Here is a 12478-nt window from a genome sequence, read left to right as displayed (position 1 = left end):
CCTATTGCCTTCAGAAAAAGTACTCGTTCCACTCGAAACCCTCATCCCACTTATAATTTTCTTAGCTATCATCGATTGTCGCCCTCCTATTTTTCTCTTTTAGCTTCAGTGTCTTTTGTTGTTATATCCAAGAATGTGAAACGCGACAAGCTATGATTGCATAAATGCGGGCTCTTGACCAAAGTAATACTTGGAAGCTGGTGCCCCTTCCCTCGGGCAAAAAGGCGGTTGGTTGCCGATGGGGTGTATGCAGTTAAAGTCGGTCTTGATGGTGAAATTGATCAACTCAAAGCCCGACTTGTTGCAAAAGGTTACACTCAGGTTTATGGTCTTGATTATTGTGACACTTTCTCTCCTGTAGCCAAGATGACTACTATTTGCCTCTTCTTTGCCATGGCAGCCATTCGTCACTGGCCACTTCATCAATTGGATATCAAGAATGCCTTCCTACATGGTGATCTTGAGGGGGAGTCTGGTATGGTATGCAAACTGCATCGATCTCTATATGGCCTCAAGCATTCAGTTTTTTACTGTCATTCTTCTCTTGGGAAATGTGTTTACTTAATAGTATATATTGATGATATTGTGATTACAAGAAATGATGTAATTGGAATATCTCAACTAAAAGAGTACTTCTTGTAAACATTTTCAAACCAAGGATCTTGGAAGTCTGAAATACTTCTTAGGCATTGAAGTAGCGCAATCAAAAGATGGAGTTGTAATCTCCCAAAGGAAGTATGCTCTTGATATATTACAAGAAACATTCATGATTGATTGCAGACCGGTAGACAGTCCCATGGACCCAAACCAGAAATTAAGGATAGAAGAAGGTGAATTATTCTTTGATCCAGAGAGGTATAGGAAGCTGGTGGGAAAACGGATTTATCTCACTATTACAAGGCCAAATCTATCCTTTGTAGTTAGAGTGGTTAGTCAGTTCATGAAGGCTCCATGTGTTGACCATTGGAATGCTCTCATTCGTATTCTAAGGTATGTCAAAAAGGCTCCCAGGAAAGGATTGTTATCTGAAGATTGTTGAATATAGTGAAAAACTATATTTGAATTAATCTCCCTTGTGTTAAATACACACATAAGGTTCTCTCTATTTATAATAGAAGAAATATGGGCTAAGTCCAAAATACAAATGAAAAATAATAACAAACTAACTAAAAGATAAAAGATATAATATATCTAACACTCCCCCTCAAGCTGGAGCATACAAATTGTATGAACTAAGCTTGGAATAGATTAACTCAGTGTTGAACTAGATGATTTGTCTTCGAGAGTGTGAGGCAAACATAGATGGACTAACAGCAGCTTGTGAAACTTCAACTTCAAAAGTGGATGAACGAAAGTAGTGGAGGACAATGACAAACTGCAAGGACTGATTTCCAATCAATGATGGATGAGTGATGGGATCAACAGTGGTAGCTGAAAGCTAAGAGCTACAAAACTGCAGGGACTACACTAAATCCTCATCAATGATGGCTGGGTGACGGGATCAACAGTAGTAGCTGAAATCTACAAAACTGCAGGGACTACACCCATATATATGTGACTTGCAGTGTCTTGGAAACGTACTCCCCCTTAGTGTGAAGGGCGGAAATGTGGAATATCACAGTTGCTGGACCACTAAAACAGAAACAAAATATTAAGCTATAATGTTGAAATAAAGGCATCAAAGATCCAAAGATACGTTGGAGGTCCAAAATTCATTGCTGGACAACTCCGAAGTGGTGATACTTAGCAGTGTATCACAAGAAGATCGGGCTAACTCTAGCCCAAGAAGAACTGACACAGTTGCGTCTGTCTGAGGCGGTAGCGACTGCAGCGGCGGTTGACTGCTATAAAACTGTAGGGACTAAATTGCCATCACTGATGGGGCCTGTAGTGGCTGGAAGCGACAAAACTACAGGGACTGCCATCACTAACTGACGAGGTGATGGGGGCCTACAGTTGTTGGAAGCATACGGCGCCTGGACAGCGGCAAACGACGCCCGTACAGCGGCAAACGGTGCCGAACAACGGCAAACAGTGCCGAACAGCGGCAAACAATGCCGAACAGCGGCAAACAATGCCGAACAGCGGCAAGCGACGCCTGGACAGCAGAAAAACGGCGCCGGACAGTGTCAAACGGCGCCTGGACAGCGGAAGACGGCGCGGACAAACGAAGATGGCAGCAATGGCTGCTCTGAGGGTCTGAACAGAGAGATGAGGACCAGACGACGGCTATGGAGGTGTCGCGGAGACTTTCCGGTGGCCAGAGGGCGGCGCGTGAGCTGTACGCACCTGTTCGCAGCGAACATAGAAGCGGTGCGTGGCGGAGCGTGGGGAATAATTAGACGCCGGCACCGGCGGGGTTGGCCGTCGCTCGAGGAGACGCTTCAGATCTGCTGGTCACCGGTCGAAACTGTGACGGCGGCCGGCGGCCGACGACGGACTGGCCGAAAAGAAGCGCTGCGTGGAGGCGCATGACTGACAACTGGCTCTCAAAACCGACGTGGTTGGCCGTCGCTCGAAGAGACGGTCCAGATCCGCAGGTTACCCGTCGAAACTGTGACGGTGGCCGGCGGTGGCGACGGCGGCGATGGCGGAAAGTGGCGGCGATAGCGATAGCAGCGACGGCAGCGGAAAGCGGCGATGGTCGACGACAGAGCCGATTGGCTGCACTGAGAACGACGGAAAATAGACTGTCGACTGAAACTGTAGGGGCTGCCGACGGCCATGGCGGCCGGCCGCCGGCAGACAGCAGAGATCACTAGAAGAGGATCAGAGAACCTGCTCTGATACCATGTTGAATATAGTGAAAAACTATATTTGAATTAATCTCCCTTGTGTTAAATACACACATAGGGTTCTCTATTTATAATAGAAGAAATATGGGCTAAGCCCAAAATACAAATGAGAAATAATAACAAACTAACTAAAAGATAAAAGATATAATATATCTAACAAAGATAAAGGAACCATTCAGGTCTCTGGGTATTGTGATGCAGATTGGGCAGCTTCGCCTATTGATAGACGGTATACTATAGGATATTGTGTTTTTCTAGGAGGAAACATTATTTCATGGAAAAGTAAGAAACAGAATGTAGTAGCTCGATCAACAACTGAAGCCGAGTATAGGACAATGACATCACTAACATGTGAACTTATATGGGTGAAACAATTCCTTCAAGAGCTTAAATTTTGTGACATCCATACTAGATGTATTGCGACAATCAAGCTGCTCTCCACATTGCATCAAATCCAGTGTTTCACGAGAGGACTAAACATATAGAAATTGATTGTCATTTTGTTATTGAAAAGTTGTTGACTAAAGAAATATGTACTGAGTTTATTGGGTCAAACGATCAACTCGCAGATGTATTGAACAAGTCATTAAGGGGTCCTCAGATTGAGTTTATTTTTTTCAAGCTTGGTACATACAATTTGTATGCTCCAACTTGAGGGGGAGTGTTAGGATATTTATCTTATTTATCATCATTATATTGTGTCAAGGGTTACCCTATTTATCATGATTATATTGTGTCTAGGATTACTCTAATTATCATGTACTCTTGTATCAATTTATTCTTGTAAATAGAAGATTATGAGAGAGATCAATCAAGCCCTCTAGAATTATTTTACAGTTTAATTCTGAAGTGTAATCACAACATTAGTTTTTAGTTTCACATCAACTAGAGATATGACTTAAAGAAAGCTCATAAACTTTTGGAAATTCTCACCTTACAAGTCAATTATTAGAGATTGATGTCTAGGGTCCCTCAAATATCCCAAATGTAATTACTGCTCATTGGTTCATTACCTTCATAGATGATAGTACTGGGGTTACATGGGTATTCCTTCTAAAAGAAAAAATCAGAAAAGTCAGCTCTTTTGTTCATTGTTTTTTCACAGTGGTAAAAATTAGTTTAGTGTTAGGATTTGATTTGATAATGCTAAAAATTGTTTTAATCAAGAACTTAATTCCTTTTGCAGTAAGGAGGGTATCATCTTGTGTCAAAACAATAGAAAAATGAACACTTATTTGACCAAACTCGAACTTTTCTTTTTCAACATAAGGTTCCTTGTTCTTACTGTATGTTATTTAATTAATAGACTACCTTCAATTGTTTTAGCCTCAACAATGATAGGACAACCAATAGTTACAAAAATATTCAAGATAGGTTCTGAATGATTTTATTATGAATAAAACTGTTATGCCAATGTGGGAGTAGTACAACAACAATGAATCTCATAAAACCCAAGCTTTTCGAGAGGACCTTAACTCTTCCAAACCCTTTTCCTCATAAACTCCAAAACTGAAAAATCAACGGCCTATACACAAACTATATATAATAGTCTGTTTTAGAAGGTTACAACTGTAGGAGGTTATAATCGCCTCCTTTATTTATTTCTCCTAATATAAATTTTACCACTGAACCAAGTAATACCCTGCCCTTGAAGTTACACCTGTTCACTAGAGTTTAATTGTTATTGCCCATAACCTGTTTTTCACTCCAGGACTAAGCATATGGAGACTGGTGTCTTTTTTGTTCATGAATAGGTGTTATCCCAGCAACTCGTGGTCTCTCAAATTTTTGGTCTTGATCAGTGGGTTGATGCTCTCACCAAACCACTTTCTTCGCTCGTTTTCAGTCCTCCATTTCAAACTCAAAGTGATGGATTTCATCCGTCCCAATCCCTCACCTCAAGTTTGAGGGGGCCTATTTTATATGTTTGTTATTTGATTGTTATTTTTTTTTCTTGTTTTCTAATATAGTTTTATCCCTATTTCTGTTTTTTTATTTTCTCTTTATTTTGTAATTTTCGGAGGTTACACTAGTTTGTAACCACCCATAACTGCTCATAACTTTTGTCTTTCTCTCTATTAAGTTTTGTCAGGCAGAACTGCATTATATTGTAATCTTTCCAAAACTTAATGTTAAGCATTGATTTTACAGCCACATGACTGTTTCCTATGTTTATTAAATTAAAATCTATTAGTAAATATTGCACATTTTCTATACAATAAATATAGATTAATTGAGTAATAAATTCAGATTTGTTTGGAAGAAATCCTTGAAATTAAGAGACTAGGATTAAGAGTTTATTTGGTAGATTAGCTCCTGATTTATAGGTTTTATGTTTGGAGATTTATTTGCTTTATTTAAGGAGATTTAATTCCTTTCATTAGGGTTTCATTTTTCCATTAAATACCAATTTATTGTTTGGTTTTGAAATGGAGAAAATTCCATAATTTTTCTATTTTTCACAAAAAATAACCAAGTAGAAATGGAAAAAGCGCGTCTTAAACACTATGAAGATAATAAATGTGGTGATCTTATGGCTAACATAGGGGTTGATAATAAATTGGACTACTTTTGGTTTGATTGTTTACCCCGTGGTAAACACTGATTCTTTTTTAGGAATTGTTCTAAGCTTCCAGAATTTAGTTTTTGTTAGGATTCTGGGTCGGTTTTCTTTTTTTGGGCACAGGTTCGATTTAGCCTCCTTTTGCTTGTTTGTATCTTTTCTTTTTTTCTTCTTTAATGGATGTTTGTGTGATGACAAATGATGTTTGAAGTTTTAGGGTGCCAACTTAGGTGGAATGCTAAAGCTTCATCATCCTGATGTCTAACATGATTTTTTTTTCTTCAAAAAAAAGTATTGGGTGACCAAGAAGAAAATAAAGCTAATGTCAATGTACCAACCTTAATGGAACTTTTCCAGGTAATGATAAAATGTCATTTAAGAATGAATAAGTGAGCTAGAAGTAATATGATTACAGAGGTTATTTTACCTCCACAAAAGTGCTGACTGCAGTTTCCTTTCTTCACTCATCTTACTGTCAATCCCATCATCATCTTCCCTCATCGATAGAAGAACCATCCGAAGCATGCACAAGAATGGCTGGTCACTGTCTAACAGCTGGTATAACGCAGTCATTGCTCCCATTCCAGTACCTGACCCTCCACCTATACCAAGACCACCACCTTTCCCGGACTCATCTAGCAACAATGCTTGCAGCATTGCTACAGACTTCTTCACCAATGGAAGTTCAAGCCAATTGCCATTGTCATCTTTGTCCAGTAAGGACTTCCAAAATTCCCATCCACTCCCTCCACCACCAAATGAAGCTGTATTTGATGAAAGGCCAACACCGTACCATAAACGGCTTCTATATTTCCACCCAATTGCTAAATCCTTGGCACAAGATCCATATGATACAAAAGCACTAGAAACAGACTCATACGGATCAGCTGCAGCTGCTGCGGCAAGCTTTTCAATAACTGCAGCAGATATCTGACCATTTGCATCAGCCATTAACGAAAGTACCTAAAAAGTTGAGAAAACAAGTCACACCATTATAAAAACAAACACATGCATGACCATAAGTGAGTGTGTGTGTGTGTGTCTGTGTGTGTGTGAGAGAGAGAGAGAGAAGGGGGTTATAAAAATTGAATCAACAAGACTGCAAATAAAATGGAAGTAGGGAAGAGAAGGGAACGGAAAACTAGAAAAAACTTGATCCTAAGGACCCTGCCAAATGTTAAGTGTACATATTATAGTCAACTTGTATAAAGAGTCAAACTTGTACACTTGTAGGTTTCTTTCATTGTATGTGTTCATTTTCATTGTACAGCTGTCAGTTTATAATAGCGAGAAGCCATCTGTCTCTATAAATACTTCTTATACATAGTATTAATGAAAATATTCTGTTCTTGTTTAGTTTTTTCCTATCTTTTCTCTGTTCAAATTCTCTATGAAAAAAGATGGATATTTATGGAGAAAACAGATATAGCATTTGTTAGGAATCCGAGAATAGGATCCTAACCATAACTCTCGGTCACTAAAACACACACTCACTCAACAGAAAGAATCAAATAATGGGTATTTTATTCTATGAAATGAATAAGGAGAAACACGTGTAAGACGAGGGTCTAACCCCTCTCACCAGGTGTTGCCACCGGTCTATACAAAGTATATGATTTTTCTCTCTGTCTAATCACAGTATAAAGTGTTATTCCTTATATACCCATATTACCCGCCCTATTTCTCACCGCTTCACCGCTAAGGCAGTTAGGCCTTCTTTTTCTTCCTTCTTTCATAAACTATCCAACCCCTAACATTACCCCCATCCTGAAGAGGAACCTTGTCCCCAAGGTTAAATTCTGGGAATTGCTCTTGGATAGTAATCTTGTCTTCCCATGTCGCTCCATCCACCCCTCCTTCATTCCATTCAATTAGCAATTGCTCTCTGGTCTCTTCTTCTAGTTGTTGTTGTCTTCTATTCAGAATACGAATTGGCCAAATAGTTGGGCCCTCCATATGCAGATCAGCTGGCAGCTCCCGCTCTACACTCTTCGCTCCAATTGCCGGTTTCAAATGTGATGCGTGGAATACAGGATGTATTCGAGCAGTGTCTGGCAACAATAATCTGAAGGCCACCTTCCCCACCTGTTTTTCTATTTCCCCCCTTCAATAAGTGTGGATATCTGTAAGGGCACACATTACTGGGGCCTGTTCCTTCTTTCAGAATTATCTTGTGCTCACTCTCTCTCTCTGGCGGTAAATCTTGAGGCTCATGAAGCACTTGCTGAAATTTTTCTAGCAATTTTTCCAACTCACTCCCCTGTTTTTCTGTCAGATCTTGCTTCTCCCCTTCTCCTATAGGTACTTCCATTTGTCTTAATCCCCATATTACTGCTACCGCCTCTACCTCAGTAATTTTGAGCAGCGCTTCGGGTGCTATTATCTCCCTAGCCAAAGTCGAATCCCCTCGGATCGGATCATCACTTCTTGTCCTCCTTGTTGGAACTTCATGGTTAAATTACCCCAATTATTCACTACTTCCCCCAACTTAGCCAACCATTCCACCCCTAGAATCTGGTCTACACCTCCTAAATCGAAAACATAATACTACTCCGTAACTTCAATATCCCCCATATGTATTACTACCCCTTTGCAACAACCCTGGGTTTGTTTCCTCTGTCCGTCCCCCAAACAGACAGAATGAATTTGGCCTTTATCTACCTCCATTTGCAGCTCCCAACCAACTTTTGGGATATAAAATTGTGGCTAGCACCACTGTCAACCATGATCATCACCACCCTATCACCCAAACTTCCTTGAAGTTTCATGGTTCTCGGTTGAGTCAATCCTCCTGCAGATAAGAAAGATAATTCTAACCTCTCATTTTCCACCTTCACTTCGGTTTCTCCAGGTTCTTCCTCCTCATCCTCGCCCAAAATCAACACCCTCAAGCTGCGTTCCGGACAACGATGACCAGGGGTAAATTGCCCCCCACACCGGAAACAACGTCCCTCTTCCCTTCTCTTGAGATATTCGTGATAAGGGAGGTTTCGCACTCCTCTTCCCATGGTGTTGTTCCCCGTAGCACTCGCACCCCTTCCCGTCGTATGTCCCGAGTTTCCTTCTCTTCCCCCAGACCCTACGCTCTCCATACTAGTCGTCCGCCCTTCGTGGTTTCGCATTGGTTCCACTCGAGTTATCGTCCTCGTCGTTCGTCCCCCCGACCCTTGTGGTCGATTCGCACCACCACCCCAAGTCTTAGCTCCTCCCGGTAGGACCTCCACATCTCTCGCAATTCGCATCGCCGTCATTAGTTCTTGGGGATCATGCGGTCGCACTCTATTCCTCACGTCCTCCTGTAAGCCTCCGAGGAAATAGCCTAGAAGTTGTGTGTCAGTTACTCCGTTCGTTTGTCCTACCAGAATCTCGAAGTCTCGAATGTACTCCTCGATTGTTCCGGTCTGACGGTTAGTCATGAGCCTCTCAAAAATCGAACCCCTGTTCATGTCCCCAAATCGTCCGATCATCGCGCATTTCAGCCCTTCCCAGGTGCGGTTCGTCGCTTTCTCCCGCCAGAACCGATACCAATAACCAACGCTCCCTTCCATGCTGACATAAGCAACTCTGACCTTCTCTTCCTCCGTTACCCCCTGTAGCTCAAAGAAACGCTCCGCTCGGTTGATCCAGTTCAGAGGATCCACTCCCTCAAATACGGGAAGCTCCACCTTCTTCCTCCAATAAAATTGCCCCTCAGTTCGCTCTGCATCGCGCGAACCTACATTCTCATCCTCTCGCCTCGTCCTCTGCATGCCGTTCATTGAAGCCTGACTCCCATCCGATCTACCTTCGTGTTCGTGGTTGCGATTTCCCAGCATTTGCATGATTTCCTGAAGATCCTGGCGAATAGACACCGAGTCTTGTCTTATCGCCACGTTTTCCGCCTTCAATCCATCTACTGCAATCTCTATAGCTTCGAGCTGGCTCTCCACCACGTTTAGGCGTCCTTCGTTTCTTCCCTCCATTACTCTAATCTCTCTCCCTCGAATCCGGCAGGTCGGACCACTCTGTTAGGAATCCGAGAATAGGATCCTAACCATAACTCTCGGTCACTAAAACACAAACTCACTCAACAGAAAGAATCAAATAATGCGTATTTTATTCTATGAAATGAATAAGGAGAAACACGTGTAAGATGAGGGCCTAACCCCTCTCACCAGGTGTTGCCACCGGTCTATACAAAGTATATGATTTTTCTCTCTGTCTAATCACAGTATAAAGTGTTATTCCTTATATACCCATACTACCCGCCCTATTTCTCACCGCTTCACCGCTAAGGCAGTTAGGCCTTCTTTTTCTTCCTTCTTTCATAAACTATCCAACCCCTAACAGCATTGCAAAAAAATAAAACAGAAATTGAAACTTTAATAAGCAATGTATCAAATTATTGATTTTAGAAAAGGCTTATAGAAAAACAGGATGATATGCAACCATTGTATGAATTTTGAAGGAATGACACGAAGAACAGTGGAGAGATAATGCAAATTATTGTATTTATGACACATAGCATGCATGCACATCTACTTTTAAATTACTGTATGCATACGTCAAGAGAGACTCCCCCAGAGTTGCTAGATGCTGATGTGCGATCACCCCTAACATCTGTTGATTCTGAGCTTGTGAATGATGATGTTAAGTTATAATGCACTGGATAAAAGAGAGATAGGGGAGATGGAGAGCCATCTGCAGCACGTGAAGAAGATGACTGCTTGCATTGAGACCTTATATGATCCTCAACAAGCATTAGTATCACAATAACATTCTCTACTAAAGCCACAGACAGGTGAGTAGCGTTCTCAGCCTCTGCCTTGGCAGCATCTGGAGACAAGCCCTCAGAAGCAACACCAGCAGCAGCCATGGCAATAATTTGAGTCTGCAGTAAGGAAAGTCTGAATGTAGACGTTATTTCTGTTTTTCTTCCACTCGTTTCAACAAAAGGAATATATATAATTGCAATAGTCCGTGTTCTTATACATTCACACATTTCTGTGAGTAGTTGAGAAATTGTTTTCTAGATGAGCATATACATTAATAACCAAAATTAACAAGTAGGGAAACAACGTCAAAAGATGAAAAGGACAAATTATCTTGTAATGGGAAAATGAAACTGTTCATTAGGAAAAATCAACAGAGGTTGGAAACAATATGTACCTGGATCTGCAACTCACTAGAAGCGAAGTCCAGCAAGCCACCAAAGAGCCTTCTCTTAAATGTAGGTAATGACTCTTCACGCCTTCAATACATGAACCAAGGAAGAATTGTCGCATAAACCATTATACCAAGGTAAAAAGAACATCTCTTCAGTGTAAACTTTTTATCAAGACAAGGGAATTATATGACAGTATAGAAAGAGCCTGTGAAAGATATGCCTAAAATTCTCCTAATAATTTTCCACAAAGCTAGACTAGGATTATGGCATTGAATTCAGAGAAGGAAAATGTAAGAAAAGAAAAATAAAATAGAGTACATATCAGCAGAATAATAGCATAGATCAGTGTTATCAAAGAACTGCTCATCCATTACCAAGAATGCCACTAATCTATTATTCATGCCTGTCTTTCAGACATCATTTGTTCCTCATTGAGTTCCCTGTCAATCAATGTGGAGTATATCTGGGAGTGACTGCGAATTTTATTAAATATTTAAACTTCAGTGAAACTTACAATTTTTAAAAGATCGAGAGTATCTTTAATTCAGTTAACCTTGGGACTAGCTTCACAACCTGGCACATATATAGCAATGATATGTTGTGTTTCAATTCCAAATCGAGGCTTCAAGAAAATATAATTTTTATTTCACTAGAAACAGTGAAATAGGATAATTTAATAGCATCGAAAATTCTGCCCAGAATATTTATAGAAAAGCAGTCACTCCCAAGGCTTGTGATCCCTTTGTATTTATCACGATATTTTAGTATTGTATTTCAAGATATTATAACTATCACATTAATCAACATAACAAGGGTAGGTCATCTACTTAAGTGTATGCTACTTGATTTTATTTTAAATTTGGTTGGAAAAATATGAAGATATATTATAAAATTAATAGTAAAAATCATAATATGTCAAAAAAAAAAGTAATTGAAACTAAAAAATACAATTAAAATAATATCTCTACAAATAAAAAACTTATAAGAGTTTATAATTAATAAAAAAACTAAAACTATAATTACCTCAAAATATATTCTGCCAATAAAATAAAAATAAAATTTATACAAAAGTATCAAACATTTCCATATTGATCATTTGTGTCAACAGATAATTATATCAAACACTTTAAAATCCAATGAGCTAATTAGCTTTTTAGCTACCTTTTCAAAATATAGCCAATGTCGAACAATATCAAGTAGCAAAAGGAACATACTACCATGATGGAGCTGAATAGTAATAATAACGAGCTCCAAATGGATACAAACTTACCTAATTCGCTGCTCTCCTGTGCTAGATCCACCAATAATTGAAAGCCATTCTGCACAATGAATTGTTGCTTCAATATCCTACAAATATAAAACGATCCACCAAATAAAAAAAGAATTAATATAAAAATATTAAAAAATAAACTATGGCAAGATCAGACACTAGCCGAATATAATGCAAATGAACCTTCCATCCGTCCTTTTGGCGCATTGAACGTTCTAGCATTATAACAAGGAATTTATATATTATGTCCTCTATGTCCCCAAGGCGTGTCGAATCAGATGATTTGCCTGGACCCAACTGTTCAAGCAAAAAGAAAAAAGCATGCTGCATAAATAATAACATTACACAAGAAGTTTACATGTATTCACACAAATCAATTAATTTTCAAACCACAATACTTTGAAAACATAGCCCTCTTGCACCCTTGTTGTATTAGTGTAGTATAAACCTAGTGCAGTTCATTATGCTGTGTTTTTCAGTAGCTGTAGCATTTTTAGTTGTTATATTATTTCTGTTTTAACTGACAGACACGTGTCATATGCACATACTCTATAGGGTTCAAGCTCTATAGAGTTCCATGATCTTGTATTCTCTATCTAAAATCAGAAATTTTCTCTCTTCCTCTCTCTCTTAGATGTTCCTCTTTCTTCCAAGGTAGATAACTTTCAATGAAAACAATCCAAAAGGTAAAATCTCAATCCTGG

The 12478-nt window shown here is 39.6% G+C and overlaps 1 protein-coding gene across 1 annotated transcript in view; it reads right to left on the bottom strand.

Annotated features, from left to right (window-relative positions):
• Nucleotides 1–12478, bottom strand: part of LOC108337961 (BEACH domain-containing protein C2) — a 73803-nt gene that overhangs the window by 35626 nt on the left and 25699 nt on the right. Inside the window, exons 6-10 of the mRNA XM_017574552.2 lie at nucleotides 11958–12071; nucleotides 11775–11851; nucleotides 10507–10588; nucleotides 9902–10228; nucleotides 5786–6321 (exon numbers count right to left, since the gene is read on the bottom strand). Coding sequence (XP_017430041.2) covers nucleotides 5786–6321; nucleotides 9902–10228; nucleotides 10507–10588; nucleotides 11775–11851; nucleotides 11958–12071 — 1136 coding nt within the window. The remainder of the gene's footprint in view (nucleotides 1–5785; nucleotides 6322–9901; nucleotides 10229–10506; nucleotides 10589–11774; nucleotides 11852–11957; nucleotides 12072–12478) is intronic.

This window comes from Vigna angularis, chromosome 9 (assembly GCF_016808095.1).
Source record: "Vigna angularis cultivar LongXiaoDou No.4 chromosome 9, ASM1680809v1, whole genome shotgun sequence".
NCBI classification, from domain to species: Eukaryota; Viridiplantae; Streptophyta; class Magnoliopsida; order Fabales; family Fabaceae; genus Vigna; species Vigna angularis.
This window is presented reverse-complemented; position numbering and strand designations above follow the sequence as displayed.